General features: G+C 35.2%; 1 protein-coding gene across 1 annotated transcript; it reads left to right on the forward strand.

The window, feature by feature from the left end:
• The first annotated feature begins 15,369 nt into the window (after positions 1-15,369).
• LOC110800596 (protein FAR1-RELATED SEQUENCE 5-like) lies at positions 15,370-18,811 on the forward strand. Its single transcript, XM_056835933.1, has 3 exons — positions 15,370-15,442; positions 15,790-17,219; positions 18,794-18,811. Exons 1-3 carry the CDS (start codon positions 15,370-15,372, stop codon positions 18,809-18,811), a joined length of 1,521 nt encoding a protein of 506 aa, XP_056691911.1.
• Positions 18,812-25,016: the final 6,205 nt, after the last annotated feature.

Here is a 25,016-nt window from a genome sequence, read left to right on the forward strand (position 1 = left end):
GGATTTGTTTAATGATTAAATTCCTAATCCTAAAAGATAAATTAATTAAATAAGAATTCTACTAGGATTCTAATTTAATTAATTCGTATCCTAGTAGGATTCGATTACTTATTCCATGGTCTATAAATATGAGTTAAGGGCTCATAATTTAGATCGAGTATTCAAGGATTCAAAGTGATTTTTGAGAGCAAAAATCAGTCACACAATTGCCTACAAGTTGCCGAAAATTCCAAGTACCTTAAGGGCGATTCTAGTTAATCAAGCTTAAGGTGGATCCGGACGTGCTGTGGACTATCTACGGAGGGACGACACTTGGAGTCCTAAAGACTTGTTCTTGTTCGGTTCGGGCGCAGCTAGGGAGGGCACGCGACAAAGTGTATGCATCTAAACTATGCTAAATGATTATGTGTAAATAATATGCTTTCCTGGCTTTATGGTTTTTCCGCATGATTTATGTTTTGTCATATGAATCATAACCTAACAGTAGGTTCCACTCTATCCAACTTAGTTTTGTCACAATTAATTTTTTATTATCTAAACTTATGAGAATTGTACATGGTGGCCTTGTACTATTGAAAATTCTACATGGTAGAACCTTTATTTTATTTTATTTTTCTAAAGTGACCTCATGGCATTATATAATTAATTAAGGTACCCTTGTTATCTGATTTATGGCTAATTCATGCTTAAATAAAGGAAATTACTAACCTAACCTCTCACTTAATTCACCCCCTCTCCTCGACCATACCTGTAATACCCCATATTTTTAGGAATTTAATTAATCATTTTATGCATATTTTTAATATATATTTGATATTAAATTATTTTGGAAGGAAAAATATTCAAATATTTTGGAGGGAAAATTTTCAAATGCCTTAGAGGGAATATTATTTTCAAAACTGAATTTAAATTATTATTTTCGGATCTTAATAATTCCTAATTCTATTAGGAATCAATTTTGGAGAAAAGAGTTTTAATCAACTTAAAATTATTTTATAAATCCAAAAATTATGTTTAGTATTTTATAAAATCTAATATATATATATATATATATATATATATATATATATATATATATATATATATATATATATATATATATATATATATATATATATATATATATATATATATATATATATATATATATATAAAGGAGGCATATTTGCTGAAATATTAGAGCGCCACCTAGGATTACTAATGGTTTCGGCCAATGAAAAATAAGATTCCTAATTTATTTTTTTGAATTAAAAAAATCGATTGCCATATAGATATTTATTAGGTGCCACGTAGATATTTTAATTAATTAATTACTAATATATACAACTCCATCTAAAATCAAACACTATAATAATTATAAAAAAAATCTAAAATAAAATCATTAAAAATCAAACACTAATCTAAAATAAAATAATAAAATTCATTATCCAATATTAGAGCGCCATGTAGGGAATCTAATGGTTTCGGCCAATGAAAAATAAGATTTCAAAATTAATTTTAAATTAAAAAAGTCGAGTGCCACGTAGATAAATAATTAAACGCCACGTAGATATTTTAATTAATTAATAATATTACGCATATACAATTTCATCCAAAAATAAACTCTCTCAATAATTTTTATTTTTTTTTCAATCTAAAATGAAATTTAATGCAAAATCAAAAACTAATTTAATCTAATACGAAGTATATAAAATTGGTATATACATAACAATTTAATAGAATCCGTGCATCGCACGGGCTAAAAACTAGTAATTTTTATATAGTAGAATATTTATGATAATATATTTCAGATTTATTTTGGAAAAATAAGATAATTTTATTTAAAATTGGATTTTAAGAGTTTTACCAATTCAAAATTCCCTAAAAATCCGAATTCTTTGAGATAAATTCTGAAAATTTCAGGATAAATCTTAAATAATTATAAAAGACTCTGTGTAAAATTTCGTGATTTTATCTTTCGTATTTCTATTTAAAATCAATTTTACTCTAAACCGAAAACCACTACAATTATGACTAGATTCAGAATCCTACCCTAACTTAAACACCAACTCCGAATCTACCTGTTAGGGTTCAATTCTGACCCTAACTCTAATCCGACAACTATAAATTCCCCTCCCTCATTCATTATTATTCACATAAAAAGTTGAGAGTTTTTCCAAGCCCGCTCTTAAACTTCTTCTCCCTCTTTGGCTCTAAACCTTCTTACCTAAAACCCTTATACCACCACCAAAACACTCCCGTCGTGCACTCCTTGCCGCCGACGTCTACACCTTGGTGTCGTGACTTTCACACCCCAATTGGTTTCAAAGCCTTCTCTTTTTACGGTCAGTTTTTACTTTTAAACTTTTCTAAATTAATGCCGTAATTTTTAAAAGTATATTTTTTTTAAACCATGAGTTCAAAATTTTGATTTGTAATACTGTTATTATGCATGCATAACTCGGGAATTAAATTTAAGGGCATTATATTTATTTTTATTAATTTAATTGTTCAATCGGGAATTAATTAGGGTTTTATTTATTAATTGTTAGGAACTCGTGATTGATCCGTAGCAGGATCAAACTAATCTTTGTGTGAGGTGTTATTTAATCAAGGTACGTGTATGTGGCTAGATTGTTATAGATTGAAATCTATGTATGGTTTGATTATTAACTTCAAATTATTAATTGTTTTCAAATTGAAAATTGAAAATTGTGAATTAGTGATTTTGATTTGTTTCTTGATTTGTGAAAATTATTTGAGGATTTTTGAAAGGTTAAATATTTTTATTGATTTTAATATGATGATGGATCTGTTCAAGTGGTTTTTGAAATAGTTAGTTTGGTTTTGATGAGTTATAAATCTTTATTTCAAAATACCTTGTTTTCTTTAAAAAGAAATTTGATTAAATAAAAGGAGGATTGTTGGTTTATCATATGGTTGGAATTGGATGGTCTTTCATGACATTATTGTACTTTTATAAAGTCTCAAGGTGGAATGGATTTCATGGAACTTTTATGTTCATACACATCACTTGTTGTGTAAGTCGAGGGTCACTTGTTGACTATTATTTGGTTAGTGCCCCAATGTATAGATTTGTGATGGAATACTAGCTTGGGGTGTGCACATTTAGGAAGGAAGGGGAGATAAGAAGAGGTGTTTGATTTTCATATTCTAATTGGAATCTATTTTTGGAAAGTTTCTACTTTTGTAATATTGTTATATTTGGAAAGTTTATATATTGAGAATATTTCTTTTCATGGAATGTTTCTACTTTTGGAAAGTTTCTATTTTGGAAATCTTAATTCTTGAAATGTTTATAGTTTTGAAAAGTTACTATTTATGGAAAGTTTCTAATTTTGGAAAATGAATCTTCTATTATTTCAATTAAGCAAGTTTGATTTAAATGGTTTTTGAAAGTATGTTCAACTATATATAAATGTTTCACATGTCTTGCATATATTCGTACTTAGATTTTGCTAACCCGTATTTCCTATTTGTTTTGGCTTGGCCCTGTTCACCTTTAGGTGAGCAGTTTTCAGCAACTTGATGTGATGATGTGACATGCTTGCATACGGGATTAATGGAGAGTTCACTAGTTAGGATTAATTTTTCTAAGTTGGTTTCATTTATGAGCTCAGATTTTAGTATTTAAATTTCAAGGGTTTATCGAATATACACTATTATTATTTCGATTATTATTATTCAATAAAGAAAAGTATTTGAGTTATCCCGCTGCATTAGTTGAGTTAATTAGCCTTTAACGTAATCACGTGGCAGTAATACTCCTATGTTGATTTTAAAAAGAGAGAAATTTGGGGTGTTACATTACCTAACACCGTGCATCTATCTTAAACTTCCTCATCTTCTTCACTTTCTTTCTATTCTCAATCACAAGGTTTCTCATCCAAATAAGAACTCAAAGTCCAAGAACAGATCGAAGTTGTTTAGAAGCTTAGAGAGGTGGAATTAATAGTGTAACACCCCGACCTCTAATTCAATTATTAAAGCATAATTAGCAGCGGAATTAACCTAATTCGGTCGGGGCATTACCTGCCGTAACTTCCCTTTGGAAATTACAAGGCAACCATCAATCATGAGCTTATTAAATCCCAAAATATATAAAATAATCCTTTATATTATCAAAAAGTACATAACTTACTAAAAGTCTTTAATTAAACTATTCAAACTTAAAACATAAACTAGGTGGGAATTATTAAAGTGAAATCCTCGCCACTACTCGTTCCCATCGATCCCAGCGGTACCTAAAACAGAAAACAAAATAACGGTGAGCCGAAGACTCAGTAACGAACTATTCTAGCAACGTTAATTCATTTCATTTCATTTTATTTAATAACACAGGGAGAATAGAATAATGTAAAACATTTTATAAAGTCCTTTATTTAATTCATTTTCAACTTTAGGGTGCACATGCTAGTCGTGGCAAGTATGACATGGTGGAACGTCTTCCACGATGGACCGCTGTCCATAAACATGGGGCCTTGGCCCGAAAACATGAGAGCCTTGGCTAAATGGGCGGATGCCCCATGGGTACATGCATGACCGAGAATCGTAACCTGTGAACATATACTGCCAAACGGACTAGGAATTTCACTTTCATTTATCATGTTTCGTTTAATTTTACATTTTAGTCTTTTTACTTCAGTTGAAGTAACATATTTCCTTTGGATCATAAGATCAAACATCCTTTCTTTCATGGTTTCTTATAAACAACATTTTATAAGAAATTCAATCAATCATAATATCATTTTATAATCAATCATAAAATAAGGAATAATTCCATCAAATCATATTATAATAAATTATTCAATCAAAACATAATTCATTTCCCACAACTCAATAAAACATGTCAAAGCATTCAAATCATAAATTCAATCATAATGTCATGATTTCACAAACACATTTGGAAGGGAATTGCGGGTACTAGCAATAGCCGTTACCTAACTCCGCGATTCGCTAGGGATTTGCCTGGGTTCGTTCGTCCTGAGCTCCGAGTCCAATTTCCAAAAAGCCCAAATTATAAAATGGCCCAATCTGAATTTGGGTTTGAGGGAGGATTAAATCAGGTTTGAAACTGATTTCTTTCTTCTTTTTTTTTTCGAAAGGAGGCACGAACAGGGGAGGGGAGAGGAGACGCACGAGGAGGAAGAAAGGGAGGAGGGAGGAGGGAAAGGCTGGGATCTGGACGGCTCGGTACCACCGGAAAACGCCGGTGAAGGCGACGGTGGTGGTTTCTTGGCGGCGGAAGAACGACGAAAGAAAGGAATAGGGGTACGAATAGGGCGAAAAACAGGGGGAATGGGTGGTGATTTCGGTCGGTTCTGGAAGGAGGGAGGGCGGATTGTCGGGTTATTGGGGTCAGGGGTTTGTTTGGGAGGTGGTGAGGTGTTTGTAGGGTGGTGGAGTGGCGTGGTGCTGGTGGCGCAGCGAGCAAGAAAGGGGAGAGATAGGGGAGGGGGCAGGGGAGTGCGAAGAGAGCAGGGGAGGTGAGGGTGGTGCTTGCGGTGGGTGTGGCGGCGGTGGTCAGGGTGGTTGAGGTGGTTGAGAGAATGGTGGTGCACGGTGGTGGCTGCGGTGGTGGCAGACGGTGATTGATGGTGGTGGGTTTGAATCACTGAAAATTGAAATTGAAATTGAGATTGAAATGGTGTTTTTGTTGTTGAAATTCCATCCAAAATTCTGAATTTGTAAATGAGAATTGTGATGAACAAGCTAGGAATTGTGCTTGGGGTCCAAGCATCTGCATTTGGACTGAAATGTGGGAAGGAAGGAAGTTTTTGACTTCCTTGTTCGTGCGTGGGGAGCAAGGAAATAAAGCAGACATTTTCATTTTTTTTTTAATAAATTCACAATATTTGGCAAAAATTCAGAATTTGTAATTAATTTTCAGAAATAAAAATGTTTAAATAAAATAAATAAATTATCGTTAACGAAAATAAATAATTTCAGTTTATAAATTTATCGTTTAAAATAAATCGTAAAAACGATTAAAATAACGAAATTCGATTATTCGTAATTTAATTAAAAACGAAATCAAGTTAATAAATATATTTAATTTTAATAAATTGAATTTAAAATTTCGGGGTATTACATTCTTACCCCCTTAGAAAAAGTTTCGTCCTCGAAACTGGAGCTCAGTCGAACTAGCCATTTATAGAGTCATATAATTCATACTTAATCGTTTTATTCGTTATACAAACATGGCGGAATAACATAATCATTCAAGTAGCATATTAAAATTCATACATCTTATCGTTTCTAAACGAATAACTGGGGATATTTCGATCTCATTTGCGCTTCGACTTCCCATGTGGCTTCAGATGTCAAGTGATTGGCCCACAAGACTTTAACCATTGAAATTACTTTGCTTCTAAGTCGTTTCTCTCTTCGTTCTAGAATTTCAATTGGTTTCTCCTCGTAAGTCAAATCATTTTGCAATAACAAGGGTTCGTGCGTAATCACATGGCTAGGATCAGGAACATATTTTCTTAACATCGACACGTGGAACACATTATGCACCTTCTCCAAGTCGGTTGGTAAAGCTAGTCGATATGCTACTGCACCTACTCTTTCTAGTATCTCATATGGCCCGATGTATCTTGGGCTCAACTTTCCTGTTTGTACAAATCTCATTATTCCTTTTGTTGGCGAAATTTTCAAGAACACGTGATCTCCAACCTCAAAATCTAGAGGTCTTCTTCGTTGGTCTGCATAACTCTTTTGCCTACTTTGCGCTGCCATCATTCTTGATTGGATTAAACAAATCTTGTCGGTGGTTTCTTGAATCAATTCTGGTCCTATAACACGTGCTTCATCGATATCACTCCAACATAATGGTGTTCGACATTTCCTTCCATAAAGTGCTTCGTAAGGTGCCATACCAATGGTGGCCTGATAACTGTTGTTGTACGAAAATTAAACCATAGGTAGAAACTTTTCCCAAGTTCCTTGAAAATCTAAAACACAAGCTCTCAACATATCCTCAACAATTTGGTTAGTGCGTTCTGTTTGTCCATCAGTCGTTGGATGAAATGAAGTACTGAAGTTAAGTTTCGTTCCAAGAGCTTTCTGCAATTCTTTCCAGTAGGTTGATTGATACCTCGTATCACGATCAGAAACAATCGAACTAGGCACTCCATGCAATCGCACAATAGTGTTCACGTATAGCTCAGCAAGTTGATCGAAACTCGAATTGCTCTTCATTGCTAAGAAATGCGCTGACTTCGTTAATCGATCAACAATAACCCAAATAACATTCATTCCCTTGGTTGATCTTGGTAAACCTATGATAAAATCCATTGAAACTGAATCCCATTTCCATTCTGGCACATCCAGAGGTTGCAACAAACCTGCTGGTCTTTGATGCTCGATCTTGATTCTCTGACACGTCAAACATTTAGCCACATATTCTGCCACTTCTTGCTTCATGTTGCTCCACCAATACCTTTGTCTTAAATCCTTATACATCTTATCTCCTCCAGGGTGAATCGAGTATGGTGAACTATGAGCCTCTTCTAAAACTCTCTTTTTCAACTTCTCATCATTTGGCACACATAATCTTCCCTGAAACCTCAACGTGCCATCTTCTTGAATGACAAAACCAGGTGACTTCCCATTTTCCACTTCACTCCTTATTCTTTCTAATTGCAAGTCCTTACATTGTGCTTCCTTAATTTCATCAATCAAAGTTGGCTTCATTACCAACACATTCAAACAAGGGTTTCCTTTCATGGTAAACTCAATTTCCATCTTTTGTAGATCATATTGGTTGGCTCGGGAAAAAGTTAGGATAGAATTTAGGTGAGACTTCCGACTTAATGCATCCGCAACAACGTTAGCCTTTCCGGGATGATATTGAATATCAAGATCGTAATCTTTAAGAAGTTCTAACCACCTACGTTGTCTCATGTTGAGTTCTTTTTGGGTGAAAATGTACTTAAGACTCTTATGGTCAGTGAAAATTTGACACGAAACTCCATACAAATAATGTCTCCAAATTTTGAGGGCAAAAACAACAGCCGCAAGTTCAAGGTCATGGGTAGGGTAATTTTGTTCATGAATTTTGAGTTGGCGTGAAGCATAAGCTATAACTTTTCCGTTTTGCATTAAGACACATCCTAACCCATTCTTAGAAGCATCACTATAGATTACAAATCCGTCAGTCCCAGATGGAAGGGTAAGAACAGGGGCAGTGGTAAGTCGTTTCTTAAGTTCTTGAAATGCACATTCACAATCATCATTCCACACAAATTTGGTATTCTTTCTAACTAATCGGGTTATGGGTAAGGCAACCTTAGAAAAATCTTGAACGAATCTTCGATAGTATCCAGCTAAACCCATAAAACTCCGTACTTCAGGTACATTAGTTGGTCTAGACCATTCCACAATTGCTTTTATTTTCTCAGGATCAACAGATACACCTTTCTCAGTGATAATATGTCCTAAAAATGATATTTTCTTAAGCCAGAATTCACATTTCGACAACTTAGCATATAACTGGTTTTCAATCAACATATCTAACACTTTTCTCAGATGCTCCTCGTGTTCCTTATTACTCTTAGAATATACCAAAATATCATCAATGAAAACAACTACAAACTTATCAAGGTATGGTTTAAAAATACGGTTCATCAAATCCATAAATACAGCTGGCGCATTGGTTAACCCAAAAGGCATCACAACAAACTCATAGTGACCATATCTAGTTCTAAAGGCTGTCTTTGGAATATCCTCAGGTTTAATTCGAAGTTGATGGTAACCTGACCTCAAATCAATCTTAGAAAACACTTTTGCACCTCGAAGTTGGTCAAACAAATCATCAATACGGGGTAAAGGATACTTATTCTTAATGGTAATCTTGTTTAACTCTCGATAATCTATGCATAGCCTCATAGTTCCGTCCTTTTTCTTCACAAACAAGACAGGGGCTCCCCAAGGTGAAACACTAGGTCGAACATATCCTTTTTCAAGTAACTCATCTAATTGTTTCTTTAATTCTTGTAACTCAGCTGGTGCCATTCTATATGGTGCCTTAGAAATAGGGGTGGATCCTGGAATTAATTCGATGCTGAAATCTAATTCTCTTGGAGGGGGCATACTAGGTATTTCTTCTGGAAAAGCATGTGGGTATTCACAAACAACAGGTATGCCGGTAATGGTAGGTCCAGAGGTATTTAGGTCAATAACACTACACAGATAACCAGATAAACCACTCTCAATTATTTTACGTGCTCTCAAAGCATGGACAATTTGAATCGTTGGTTTCCTTACTAACTTATGGAATGAAACTCTCTCTCCATTTGGTGTTCTAAGGGTCACACTTTGCCTCGAACAATTAAGATTAGCTTCATACTTAGTCAACCAACTCATTCCCAAGATTACATCAAATTCAGATAGGTCAAAAGCTACTAAGTCTGTTAGAAACTCTACTTTTTCTATTACAATGGGACAATCTCTATACATGGTTCTACATTTCACAATTTCTACACTAGGAAGGGAAACACTCATAGCATGAAAGTCACAACATGGTTTCAAATTTAAATATTTTGCAAACAATGGAGAAATAAAGGAATGTGAAGCTCCAGAATCAAAAAGAACATGGGCAGGTATCGAATGGATAGAAAAGGTACCGGTGATAACATTATCATCCTCATCTGCTTCATCTTGTCTCATCACAAACACTCTTCCAGTTGGCGGGGGTCGTGGTGGATTGCGGTTCGAACCTCCTGCATTGTTGTTCCGACCACGATCGTTGTTAGTTGGAACTGGTCCTCTCATGGTTGGCGTCACTTGATTTGGGCAATCTCTGACGTAATGATCATGGCTTCCACATCGATAGCAAGCATTCGTGCCAACACGACATTCACTCTCCACATGACTCCTTTTTCCACATTTGGCACATCCTTGCGACCGATTGTTCCTTCCTTGAAATCCTTGTCCCCTATTATTTCCTTGATTACCATCATTCCTCCTTTGATTTCCCTGGTAACTTTGGTTGGGCTTCTTTGCTCCTCCTTGGCTTTGGTTATCATTTCTCCTTTTATACCCAACATTCTTCGCTTCTCGAAGTAGTACCACTCGCTCCACATTAGCTGCAATATCAACCATATCCTGGTATGAAGTAAACCTCTGAGTGGACAATCTATCCTGGTACTTAAGGTGCAGACCTCGTTCGAAACGGTTCATCCTGGACTGCTCTGTCGACACCAAGTCTGGCGCGAACCTTGACAACTCCATAAACTTATTTGCGTATTCCAACACGCTCATTGTTCCTTGTTGCAAGTGTAGAAATTCATCTTTTTTTTGTTTCCTCAAGGATGGTGGATAAAACTTGTCTCTCGTTAACTTCTGTAGTTCGTTCCAACCAAATCTAGGCCCATTCTTTCGTTCCTTGTTAACTTTCCACCATAATCCTGCTTGGCCTGACAAGTAGAACACTGCGAAATCAACTCTCCATTTCTCAGGGCACTGCAGGGTTTCAAACAACTGATCAATGCGACTTATCCAATCCTCGAACTCAACTGGATCAGGCTTGCCATCATAGGATGGTGGGTTGAGTGACGAAAAGTTCTTGAACATCGTTGCGCTCTCGTTTCCATTAACATCTTTCTTTTTCCGAGAATCATGGACTAATTCGGCCAACATTGAACTCACATTTTCCAATCGTTCCATCCTTTCCTCGTGGCCATTAACATGGACATACTCTTCATGAGTGATGTCGTTATCATCGTGAACATGATGCTCGTTGCGAGCTCCGTTGGTAACATCGTTGATAGCATCGATGGTCGACATTCTGCATAACATATCTTATCAGGTTGAAGCGGAATAATAATATAAAATAAACCCTTTGATCCCGTTCCTACACTCACACTCATATTCTTTTTAATTTAGCAAGATTTTAGAACATTCTTTCTAACCCATTCCTTAAAATTCTTTACTTAAAGCCTAATGAATTCTATTCGTGCGAAAACCCGTAAGGTTCAGCACTTATGGTCCAGAACCTTTGCTCTTGATACCAAACTGTAACACCCCGACCTCTAATTCAATTATTAAAGCATAATTAGCAGCGGAATTAACCTAATTCGGTCGGGGCATTACCTGCCGTAACTTCCCTTTGGAAATTACAAGGCAACCATCAATCATGAGCTTATTAAATCCCAAAATATATAAAATAATCCTTTATATTATCAAAAAGTACATAACTTACTAAAAGTCTTTAATTAAACTATTAAAACTTAAAACATAAACTAGGTGTGAATTATTAAAGTGAAATCCATGCCACTACTCGTTCCCATCGATCCCAGCGGTACCTAAAACAGAAAACAAAATAACGGTGAGCCGAAGACTCAGTAACGAACTATTCTAGCAACGTAAATTCATTTCAATTCATTTTATTTAATAACACAGGGAGAATAGAATAATGTAAAACATTTTATAAAGTCCTTTATTTAATTCATTTTCAACTTTAGGTTGCACATGCTAGTCGTGGCAAGTATGACATGGTGGAACGTCTTCCACGATGGACCGCTGTCCATAAACATGGGGCTTTGGCCCGAAAACATGAGAGCCTTGGCTCAATGGGCGGATGCCCCATGGGTACATGCATGACCGAGAATCGTAACCTGTGAACATATACTGCCAAACGGACTAGGAATTTCACTTTCATTTATCATGTTTCATTTAATTTTACATTTTAGTCTTTTTACTTCAGTTGAAGTAACATATTTCCTTTGGATCATAAGATCAAACATCCTTTCTTTCATGGTTTCTTATAAACAACATTTTATAAGAAATTCAAACAATCATAATATCATTTTATAAACAATCATAAAATAAGGAATAATTCCATCAAATCATATTATAATAAATTATTCAATCAAAACATAATTCATTTCCCGCAACTCAATAAAACATGTCAAAGCATTCAAATCATAAATTCAATCATAATGTCATGATTTCACAAACACATTTGGAAGGGAATTGCGGGTACTAGCAATAGCCGTTACCTAACTCCGCGATTCGCTAGGGATTTGCCTGGGTTCGTTCGTCCTGAGTTCCGAGTCCAATTTCCAAAAAGCCCAAATTATAAAATGGCCCAATCTGAATTTGGGTTTGAGGGAGGATTAAATCAGGTTTGAAACTGATTTCTTTCTTCTTCTTTTTTTTCGAATGGAGGCACGAACAGGGGAGGGGAGAGGAGACGCACGAGGAGGAAGAAAGGGAGGAGGGAGGAGGGAAAGGCTGGGCTCTGGACGGCTCGGTACCACCGGAAAACGCCGGTGAAGGCGACGGTGGTGGTTTCTTGGCGGCGAAATAACGACGAAAGAAAGGAATAGGGGTACGAATAGGGCGAAAAACAGGGGGAATGGGTGGTGATTTCGGTCGGTTCTGGGAGGAGGGAGGGCGGATTGTCGGGTTATTGGGGTCAAGGGTTTGTTTGGGAGGTGGTGAGGTGTTTGTAGGGTGGTGGAGTGGCGTGGTGCTGGTGGCGCAGCGAGCAAGAAAGGGGAGAGACAGGGGAGGGGGCAGGGGAGTGCGAAGAGAGCAGGGGAGGTGAGGGTGGTGCTTGCGGTGGGTGTGGCGGCGGTGGTCAGGGTGGTTGAGGTGGTTGAGAGAATGGTGGTGCACGGTGGTGGCTGCGGTGGTGGCAGACGGTGATTGATGGTGGTGGGTTTGAATCACAGAAAATTGAAATTGAAATTGAGATTGAAATGGTGTTTTTGTTGTTGAAATTCCATCCAAAATTCTGAATTTGTACATGAGAATTGTGATGAACAAGCTAGGAATTGTGCTTGGGGTCCAAGCATCTGCATTTGGACTGAAATGTGGGAAGGAAGGAAGTTTTTGACTTCCTGGTTTGTGCGTGGGGAGCATGGAAATAAAGCAGACATTTTCATTTTTTTTTTTAAATAAATTCACAATATTTGGCAAATATTCAGAATTTGTAATTAATTTTCAGAAATAAAAATGTTTAAATAAAATAAATAAATTATCGTTAACGAAAATAAATAATTTAAGTTTATAAATTTATCGTTTAAAATAAATCGTAAAAACGATTAAAATAACGAAATTTGATTATTCGTAATTTAATTAAAAACGAAATCAAGTTAATAAATATATTTAATTTTAATAAATCGAATTTAAAATTTCGGGGTATTACAAATAGAGTTGAGTTCTTGCATTTCACCCAAATGATTGGTTCGATCTTATCTTAGTACACTTTAATTATCTAAATTTAAGCGACTCAAGTCACATACATACTGCCAAAAATTCCTTCGAGAATCGAGAGGGGATTTTACAATATAGTTAATCGCAAAATTAATGTGAATGACATGATCTTGTCCTTTGAGAAAATGTGAATGACTTGAATTTGAGGGTTCCACTCTATCCAACTTAGTTTTGTCATAATTCTTCTTATCTAAACTTATGAGAATTCTACATGGTGGCCTTGTACTATTAAAAATTCTACATGGTGGAAACTTTACTTTTTTTTATTTTCTTAAGTGACCTCATGGCATTATTTAATTAATTAAGGTACCCTTGTTATCTGACTTATGGCTAATTCATGCTTAAATAAAGGAAATTACTAACCTAACCTCTCACTTAATCCACCCCCTTTCCTCGACCATACCTAACACCGTGCATCCATCTTCAACTTCCTCATCTTCTTCACTTTCTCTCTCTTCTCAATCACAAGGTTTCTCATCCAAATAGGAACTCAAAGTCCAAGAATAGATAAAAGATGTTTAGAAGCTTAGAGAGGTAGACTTAATAGAGTTGAGTTCTTGCATCAAAAAAATGAACCCGAGTTCTTTCCCTAATCCCAAAAAGTAGAGTTAACATGAATCGTGGAATAAGAACATCACCTTCATAATCAAATTAAAACCACAAATAATTTCCTATTCATCTCTTTAGGCTTCTATTAAAATTTCAAATAAGTTTGATTGTCTGTTATCTATTCTTCGTTGCGGCTTGCGGGTTAGCATCTCCGAAGAGAAGCCAAGAAATCCCCCCCCCCCAAAAAAAATATACAAGTGCAGGTAAGTTGGCATATGGTAGAAAATAGGCAGGGATTTGGAAATGGTTAATTAAGAAGAAGGGGGAGGAGAGAGACTGAGAGATTGAAAGTGAGAGATGGGGACGAAAGGTTCAAAATACAAAGTTGAGTGATAGATCAATCAATCATTTAGAAAGTTGAAGATGGATTTCGGTGTTTGGCAATAGAGGTGGATTAAGTAAAGGTTTAGGTTCCTAAATTCCTTTATTTTAGCATGGTTAGTCATAAAACAAAAACATAAGGGCACTTTAATTATATAGATGTAATACTATGAATTCAAGGTAGAAAATAATATAAAAAAATATTTCTACCATATAGAATTTTTTATACACAAGGTCACCACGTTGAATTTCACTAAATTTATTTGTTTGAAATAACTAAAAAGAAGTTGACCATATGCTACTCCATTTTTGAAATAACTAGAAAGTATCCGTGCTAACGTACGCGATATATTAAATCGTCAAGAAAATTACTAGTGAAAGCTATTAGGAGTTATGGGAAAGTTAGTAATTTTTTTTTCCAAAATAAGAAATGCGCATAAATTGAGAATTTAGGGTTTGGTTAAATAGGGGAAAAAATGTCGGCTTAAGATCCTCTAGATTTAGGATAAACTCTACCATGTAGAGTTGAGTAAATCTCAACCCTTGAAACAAATCAACGGCTTGATAACCTTCAATATTAAAAAAAAAAACCAAAAAAAAAAATATAAAACTTCCCACCAAATCCACGTAATACATTACTGGATATTATTAAACTTCCCGCTAAAATAAATTACTAGCCTTTTAACTCCCATCAAACTCTTCAACCCTATATCAAAAGTCCATCTTTGCCTCTTTGATCGCAATACATTGCACCGTTTACGTTTCTTTCAGTGTACTATTAGTTTGCAGAACAATAGAAGGTGCTATCGGATTTATTATCAACAATTATCGAATATTGAACAATCTAGAGGTATATTCAACAACTTACAAAATTTATGTTTATATTTTAGTATTGAGTTAATGTAATGGTATATGAAACTGGTCTATCGTTTGGGTCTGTGATTTCATAGGTTGTTTGATCAAAAGCCATTTGTTCGGACTCGCAGAAACACCCTTATATTATTGTTTATTTAGCATTTAGCTAATTAATTATGCTAATTTATGGGAATTTTTTCCACTTTGTCATTATGCCATACATGGTACGGTTAATTGGTTTACCTATGTCATTCCCATGGTCTAGCTTTATTAATTTATTGTTTAGTAAACCAAGCAAGAAAACAGTTTTATTATTTAATTGTTTATATTAATATTGAAGTTTTTTGTTTTCATAGAATGGTGGATAATTTTACCGCAAATGAGTATAGTGATAATGTAGAGATATCAGAAAATTGGATTTCTCACATTGGTATGGATTCGACTCGGTGGATCATGCTTGGAATTTTTGGTTAGGATATGGAGGGAAGATGGGTTTTAATGTTCGGAAGCATTATGAGAACAAGAGTAAGGACGGACAAGTGACTTCTCGAAGATTTGTTTGTTCGAAAGAGGGTTTTCGCATATCGGACAAGCGAGATCATTTGACAACTAATCCTCGAGCTGAAACAAGAACTGGTTGTAAGGTCCGTATTGGGATTATTTTAAATAAGCATACATGAAAATATTGTGTTCATGAATTTGTATATGAACATAATCATGTACTTCACTGTCCAAATACTTCACACTTGTTGTCATCACAAAGGAATATAACTGAAGTACAAGCTGTTGAAATTGAACTTGCTGATGATTCTGGAATTAGGCCTAGAGCAGCCCATGAGTTCATTGGTGCACATGTTGGTGGATCAAATAATCTTGGCTGCACCCACCGGGACCATAAAAATTATCTACGGAGTAAGCGCCAAAGAGATTATATGTATGGGGAAGCCGGAAGTTTGTTAAAATACTTTCACTTACAAACAATAGAAAATCCTTCTTTCCAATATTCAATTCAATTGGATTGTGAAGAACAAATAACAAATATTTTTTGGGCTGATGCAAGGATGCTTATTGATTATGCTTCATTCGGAGATGTAGTTGCCTTTGACACTACATTTGGTACAAACAAAGAGCACCGATCCCTTGGTGTATTTGTTGATTTTAACCATTTTAGGGAGACAACGGTTTTTGGTGCAGCTCTTTTATATGATGAAACAGCTGAATCTTTTAAGTGGTTGTTTGAAACTTTTCTAGCTACACATGGCAATAAGCATCCAAAGACAATGTTCACTGACCAAGATATTGCTATGGGAAAGGCTATTGCAGAGGTGATGCCAAAGGTGTGGCATGGATTGTGTACATGGCACATCACAGAAAATGCAACAAAGTACTTGCTAAGTTATGGATCATCTATTCTTCAAGAATTCAAAGCTTATATGTATGAGATTAAAGTAGAGGTGGAGTTTGAAAAGGCATTTGAAGCATTGCGTGGGAAAGTGACAAAACAAAGCTGGTTAGATAGTATTTATGCCGTAAAAGAAAAGTGGGCAGAATGTTACATGACCAATGTATTTTCTTTGGGGATGCGTAGCACTCAATTAAGTGAAAGCTTCAACAAAGATTTAAAAGGTTATCTGAAATGCACTATGGATATAATGCGTTTTTTCAAACAATTTGAGAGAGTCATTGTGCTAAAGCGGCAAAATGAGACAAACAATGAGTTTGATTCACGGGAAAAACTGCCAAGAATTAAGATGCGGAGATCACCTTTACTTAGGCAAGTTGGACAAATTTATACTCCTAATATATTCGAAGCCTTTCAAGATGAGTATGATTGGTCAACAACAACTTATATTAAGCAACCTGTTGAAGATCAAGTAAGCAATGAATATAGAGTTGTAATTTCAGACCTTGAAAATAATAACTCTATCGATAAAGAATACCAGGTATTGGGTGATCCTTTGACTGAAACAATTTCATGTAGTTGTAAATTTTTTGAAAGATTGGGCATATTATGTGCTCATGCGTTTAAAGTCCTTGATACTATGAATATTAAATTGGTTCCCGAGAAGTATATTTTGAAACGCTGGACAAGAGTAGCAAGGGATGAAACAGTGCAAGATATTTATGGGAGGACTATTCTTGAGGACCCTCAGTTGGATGCTACTCGTAGATACAAAGCTCTATGTCAAAAGTTTGTGAAAATGGCTGTAATCCCCCGTAAATTTATAAATTTTATTAATATATTTAAACGTATATTATTTATATTTAAATAGAATTTATGAACTTTAAGTAATAAATATATAATTAACGTATATTTATTTTATTTTATTTTAAGTACGTTCTAAATATTTAACGATTTATGAACTTTATTATATTTATATATTTAATGTATATTTAATTTCATTTAAATATATTCTAAATTATTTTAACGGTTTGTGCGATCAAGAATAATTTTAGAATTTTATGTTGAAAAGAATTTGAATTAGGAAAACTCGTTGAATTCGGAAAAACAATCCTAACTATTTTTGGATTTGATCAAACCCAAATCCTAATCCTAGCCCACATGGGAAAAGCCCAAAATAAAAAACCCAAAAACCCTCTTTTCTAATTCACGTGAAACCAACCTCACCCAAAACCCCTTCCATCCTCTTCCACTTCACGTAAAAGAAAAAGAGAAAAGAAACTGCTCCTCCTTGCGCAGCCACCGCCTCACCACCGTCGGACTCCTCCTCCGTCGCCCGGTATTTCTTCTCCTTCTCCTCTCATTCGTTTCCTTTTCGTTCATTGCTCAATCTCTGAACTTGGTTGTTTTGTTTTTGCTTGGCCGTCGAACCAGAACCACCTCATTGCTTCCTGCCCAGCCGTCGACCCTCGCGTCGCCGCCGCAACACCGCCTCCGTCGCTGGTAATCTCCTCTTCCCTTCTCGGTCGTTCCCTTTTCCTTTCGTCCCCAATGTCGTTCGCCCTCCCTCACTCCCCTCCTTTTGTTTAGTTTTCGCACAACAACACCACGACACAACCAGCACCCAGCAAGCCACCTGCGCCACCAGCCTTGTCGACCATCCACACCTGCTGCCACGCCGCCATTGCCGCCGGCCAGTAGCCCTTATCTCCTCCTTGATTTTGGTTATTTCATCCCCTTCAATCTATTTAAATTATTATTCATGTTTAATAAATTAATTAATGTTTTCATGATTTAAATTATTAGTTTTAATGATGTATTTTTAGAATTCAGATTATATGTTGATTGAAATTAATTTCATTATTTTCAGATTTGTTAATTACGTTTAAGTTAGGGTTTAATGAAGTTTTATTAATTTAATTCATGTCTCTTGGATATAAATTATAAGTTTTATGATTAAGTTAGATTTTCAGATTATATATTATGCTTAATTAATAATTTAATTTTCAGATTACATAATTGAATTGAAATAAGAGTTTTTATTATTTAAAGCATGAATTGTAAGGTTTTAATATTCTAAAATCATAATAGAATGATTATATATTATTAAAGCTATTATTTTTATGATTTTAAGAACGTTGATTATGTTTTGTGGACGTTTGAAAATTATTTTATATTACTGGAAATTTTAAAAGGGATGTTTTATTGGAGTTTAGAACGTTTTGGGATCATTAGTTTAATAGTTATTATGCTTGGAGGTTATTCAGTTAAGTTTCGATATTTGAGATGGTTCAAAAGGTGTTTAGGGTGTATTTAGAGTACTTTAGTATTGCTGTAAATTGTTGGAAATTGATTGGGGAATTTTATTGGTTGTTTTAGGCGGAGAATTCTTTGTAGGCGACCTTTGAATTGGTTAAAGTGGCCTATCAGTTTGTTTACACAAGGTACGTACATACCTGTGTGCTTGGAATGTGTGTGAATTGTTGAAACTATGTTGAAATTGTTGATGAAATTGGTTATGTTGAAAGTGCATGTTTAATATTGTTGGATGGACTTGTTAAGCATATATATTTCGTTATGAGAATTATAGCATGTTAGTATGGATGATTGATGCAAACATGTTTGATTGGGAACACTAGATTATTTTATAGATATTGTAATACCCCGAATTTTTAAAACTCGATTTATTATGCTTAATTATTTTTATTAACGCAAAACCGTTTTAAATCTTAGTTTTAGGAAATCCCAATATTAATTATTTTGACTTGAAAATTTAAATATATTAATGGTAAGATTATTATTATTATTTTGATTTCATAATTTTTGATTTAAAGTTGTAGATATTTTCTATTTAACTTAAATTAGAGGAGTAAAATTCAGAAATTTTCCTAATATTTTGCAATTACCAAAGTACCATTTTTCAATTGAGAAACCAAAAATCAGTTTCTTACTCCCTTCTTCCCCCTCACGCCACTTTCCCTTTTTCTCCATGGAAGTCAAGCTTACTTTCCACTTGTCACCACCCTTGCTCATCTCAATATGACTCATCAATTCCATGACACTAATCAGAATTTCCATAGCTTAGTCATCAATTTCTGAATTCTTCTTCACATTTGTCAATCAATTAAACTCTACATTTGTCAATCAATGGAGCTTCAATTGAGCTCTCTTATGTCATCCAACACTATTTATCATTATAAATAGCCAGCCACTTGAACCAGAAAACATCAGAGTTGAATTCACCTTCAATCAAGCTCTAACCACCATTAAAAATAATGGAGTTTTAACCATTTTCATTACCTTCGACAAAGCTTTGAACCACCACCACCACTGCCACCTTCTGTTCTTGCCGGAAACCGCCACCATTGACCACCAACAGCAACACCACCCTTGGCCTCCATCTTTCGTCCCGTCGTCGTCCTGTCACCAGACCAACCACCCACCATCATCGCCGCCCTTGCTCCCTTCCTTCCACCTCGCCGCCGCACCACCTGACCACCTCCCTGTGTCACCCTTGTGCCGCCCCTTTCATCGGTGTACTGCTACTACTGCTCACCATTGTTCGTGGGCCATACCTTTGGGTAAAATTGGGTAAGTTTTTGTACTCTTTTGTTTTCTAATTCTAAAAGCCCAAAGTAATAAATGGCTAATGCTACGTGATTAAGTGAAGACTTTAAGTTTTTCTTTTTATATAAAAAAAAATATTAAAAAAAAAAACTAAACTAAGATCTCTTGTGTAATATATATATAGGTATAAGATATATATAGATAAGAATCACGTTTTTTATATATATAATAAAATAGAAAACAGTTTGACTATTTTTATTTTTAAAACGTACGAAGTATACTCGTGTAGCTACTAATTGGATCATTAATATTCCTAACTCACAAGAATAATCAGTGCTCGGAGCTCGGGAAGAACGGTCCACCGAACAGGGAGTATAAACTACGATTGAGGTAACATCTATTGCTAACACCCACAATCCCCTTATGAAAAGTGTTTTATGAGATTATGAAATATGTTTATAATGATGTGTTTTTATTGGATTGTGGGATACGAAATGTATTTATGAAGTGTGTTTTATGAATGATGATATTTAAATATGTTTATGAATGATTTTATAAGATGATGTTTATGAGTTATTAATAAGATACGAAACATGATAAATACAAGTGTAACCGGTTCTGGCAGTTAGTGGGGTTACTATTTCTAGGTCGTGCACGTACCGCCGTACCGCGGGACACCCAACAAGGGAGAGTGCTCCTTGAGGGTTACCGCAAGCTAAAAGAGAAACTATCTAGGTACGGGCGTATGTCCAACAAAGGAGAGTGCTCCTTGAGGACTATCGCAAGGTGGGAGACGTCTCGCAAGGCTAACTTGTCAGTTACCAAGTAAAATGAAGGTTTTATGAAAGATAATAGGAACTATTAAAGTTTCAAGTTATAAATGATGTTTTATTATAATGCATTTATTAAAGTGATTTACTATATTCTATTCTCCCTGTTTGCAAAGTAAATAAATGAATTGAAATGAATTTACGTTGTTAGGGTAGTATGTTACTGGGCCTTGGCTCACGATGTTGCTTTTGTTTTAGGTACAAAGAAGATCATGTGATTCCTTAGAGTGAGGATGCAACCATCACATTCACGATCGACATTTAGTAAAGATAATTATGTGTCACTAGTAATAATGGATAAATTAATTAAACTCTAAGTTTAATTTCAAGTATTGAGTTAGATTTTAATTTTAATGTTTAATCAATGTTAGGAATATTTGTTAAGGTTTATTTAGATTTCAATGTAAATATTAAAGAATTAATCGAAGTTAAGTATATTTACTGTTACTCAACAGTAGTCAGTAAATTTAAAAAGGGTATGTCGCCTTGTGTTTCCCACGAGGGAGCTACGGCATGTGACGCTCCGACTAAATTAGGGTTTTCGCTGCTAAATAAAGATAATTAACCAAATTAATGGTGTTTAGAAGTCAGGGTGTTACAGTTTGGTATCAGAGCCAAGGTTCTGGACCATAAGTGCTAAAACTTACGGGTTTTGCACGTAATAAAATTCAATAGGCTTTAAGCGAAGAGTTTCAAGAAATAAGTTAAAAAGAATATGTTAAAATCATGCTAAGTTAAAGTGAAATGAGTGTGAGTGATAGGAACGGGGAACGTGACGGGAATGTTTTCTTTATTATGATTTGCAAAATTTCTTAGTCTAGTTTCAAGAAGAAAAGATTATCTTAAGCATTGTATCCTTGCGATCAGATCGACGATGGCTTCAAGCGGAAGTATTTCTATTAGTGGCGCTAGAAACGATGACGATTTTAACGATGGCAATGGTAATCACAAATCTGCACTAACGCTGGAAGGAATGAAAGAAAGAGTTGAAGAATTGCGCAAGGATCCCATTTTCGGTGACACCCCAGGAGAAACGAGTGACGATCGAATGGACCTAATGAGATTGATAATGTCGGAACTTCTGCAAGGAAATCGTCAGAAGCCAAGGTCAGAGCTAGAAGAATGCTCCAACATGTTCAAGAAGTTCGCTTCTCATAAACCCCCTACTTATGATGGTAAGCCAGACCCTACCGAATTTGAGGAATGGATTAGCGATATGGAGAAGTTATTCGATGCAACTCAATGCCCCTAGAAATGGAAGGTCAACTATGCCGTCTTTTACTTGAAAGGACAAGCCAACCTTTGGTGGAAAAGTGTAAAAGGAATTCAAAATGAGCATGGGTTTAGTTGGGAAAAGCTCACCGAAGCTATGCGGAAACAGTTTTATCCCTATTCTCTACAACTGCAAATAGAGGCGGATTTATCAAATTAAGTCAAGGAAAGAAGAATGTTCTAGAATATGCAGTGAAATTCAATGAGCTTGCTCGATTTGCCCCTGACCTGGTGACTACTGATAGGCAAAGGATGAATCGCTTTGAAGGAGGATTAAACCTGGAGATCCGTGATCGTCTTTCGAGTTCTAGGATTACCACTTTCCAAGAGTTGTACGATCGAGCAATTAACGTCGAAAGAATTATCAAGCTTCGAGAAGAAACATATGGAAAACGAAAAGGAAACTTCGAAGAAAATCAACCGAACAATAAGAAAAAAAATGTCAGCTATCAAGGAGGGAATAACGGAAACCAAAACTTTAACAAGAATCGTGGATGCGCCAAATGTGGAAGATGGAACCATACGGAGAAAGAGTGTCGAATCGGTACGCGAGATTGCTTCAAATGTGGTAGCAAAGATCACCAAATCAGAGATTGTCCTCAAATACATAGAGAGCAAGGTGATAGGAGAAACGATGCAAACAAAGGAAAGGGTGACACTACAAGTTTTAACCGTAATCCCCCACGTGGACCAACTTCGAATGGAAGAGTGTTTTTAATGCAAGGAAAAGACGACGATACAAATGACAATGACGACTTCGCTAGTATGGAGTGAAGAATGAAGCAGAATGACCTTTTGAAATCGTGTGATCGAACATCTAGAGAAAATATTTTAGAATAAATGATGGAAATTTTGAAAGTAATATGCGCTAATCGAGTATCTAAGTAAGATGTATTACCATCATTAGTTATATGAATGTTATGCTTATGTTAAATGTGAAAATTTCAATTAAAGAATTATGTGTTTAAGATATGCTTTATGGATTATGTTTATGCTGACATGATTGTATTGGTAATAACTAATCGTTACACATGGAAGTCGTCTTCGATGGAAGTTCTCCTGAGCTCAGAGTACGAGATTGTTATAACAAATGAATTTTACAAATTATTTCACTATTATAATTATTAGCTAAATATTTATTATTTTTATATTTTCTGAATTATAATTTTGTATTAAAAACATTACTACTTTTGGTGGAAAATATTTTCAAACAAGATCTCACAAAGTAAAATGGGAGCCTAGTCTATGCTAACAAGTTTGCCCCTTTTTATGTTCATTGCTCCTCGATCCTATTTTATGAAGTAAAGTAGAGATATGAAAGACGATGGCGGAATGTAATTGACCTTAATAACGATTAAGGATCAACATATAAATTTTGCCCCTTTTGTATTCTTTACTCTTCAATTCTAGGTCTCGAGTTGAAGCGGAGTCATGAAAGAAGATGGCGGAATAAAGGATAGACATTGTCGGAATTGAAATGAAATGGTGAGATCTTAGTTTTAAAATAAAATATCATACTTTTATTCGAATATTCTTAATTTTCAACAATCATTTTATGCGTCTAATTTTCAAGTTTCGAGGACGAAACTTTTTCTAAGGGGGTAAGGATGTAATACCCCGAATTTTTAAAACTCGATTTATTATGCTTAATTATTTTTATTAACGCAAAACCGTTTTAAATCTAAGTTTTAGGAAATCCCAATATTAATTATTTTGACTTGAAAATTTAAATATATTAATGGTAAGATTATTATTATTATTTTGATTTCATAATTTTTGATTTAAAGTTGTAGATATTTTCGATTTAACTTAAATTAGAGGAGTAAAATTCAGAAATTTTCCTAATATTTTGCAATTACCAAAGTACCATTTTTCAATTGAGAAACCAAAAATCAGTTTCTTACTCCCTTCTTCCCCCTCACGCCACTTTCCCTTTTTCTCCATGGAAGTCAAGCTTACTTTCCACTTGTCACCACCCTTGCTCATCTCAATATGACTCATCAATTCCATGACACTAATCAGAATTTCCATAGCTTAGTCATCAATTTCTGAATTCTTCTTCACATTTGTCAATCAATTAAACTCTACATTTGTCAATCAATGGAGCTTCAATTGAGCTCTCTTATGTCATCCAACACTATTTATCACTATAAATAGCCAGCCACTTGAACCAGAAAACATCAGAGTTGAATTCACCTTCGATCAAGCTCTAACCACCATTAAAAATAATGGAGTTTTAACCATTTTCATTACCTTCGACAAAGCTTTGAACCACCACCACCACTGCCACCTTCTGTTCTTGCCGGAAACCGCCACCATTGACCACCAACATCAACACCACCCTTGGCCTCCATCTTTCGTCCCGCCGTCGTCCTGTCACCAGACCAACAACCCACCATCATCGCCGCCCTTGCTCCCTTCCTTTCACCTCGCCGCCGCACCACCTGACCAACTCCCTGTGTCACCCTTGTGCCGCCCCTTTCATCGGTGTACTGCTACTACTGCTCACCATTGTTCGTGGGCCATACCCAGCTGCCTCCTCTTTCCCTCTTCGTTCGCCTTCTGTTCAGCCGAGACCAAGAGTGGTTTTGGGAGTTTGGAACCCACTTTTCCAAATACAAAGAATAGGTTGACTTTTCTTTCCAATTAATTGGGTAAGTTTTTGTACTCTTTTGTTTTCTAATTCTAAAAGCCCAAAGTAATAAATGGCTAATGCTACGTGATTAAGTGAAGACTTTAAGTTTTTCTTTTTATATAAAAAAAAATATTAAAAAAAAAAACTAAACTAAGATCTCTTGTGTAATATATATATAGGTATAAGATATATATAGATAAGAATCACGTTTTTTATATATATAATAAAATAGAAAACAGTTTGACTATTTTTATTTTTAAAACGTACGAAGTATACTCGTGTAGCTACTAATTGGATC

The sequence above is a fragment of the Spinacia oleracea genome, chromosome 2 (genome assembly GCF_020520425.1).
Source record: "Spinacia oleracea cultivar Varoflay chromosome 2, BTI_SOV_V1, whole genome shotgun sequence".
In the NCBI taxonomy this organism is placed as follows: Eukaryota; Viridiplantae; Streptophyta; class Magnoliopsida; order Caryophyllales; family Amaranthaceae; genus Spinacia; species Spinacia oleracea.

Excerpts from the sequence above, each read along its gene's own strand:
- LOC110800596 (XM_056835933.1), top strand. The coding sequence starts at position 15,370 with ATGGTGGATAATTTTACCGCAAATGAGTATAGTGATAATGTAGAGATA. Across the intron at positions 15,443-15,789 it reads AAATTGGATTTCTCACATTG|TACAAGCTGTTGAAATTGAA; the intron begins GTATGGATTCGA and ends ATATAACTGAAG.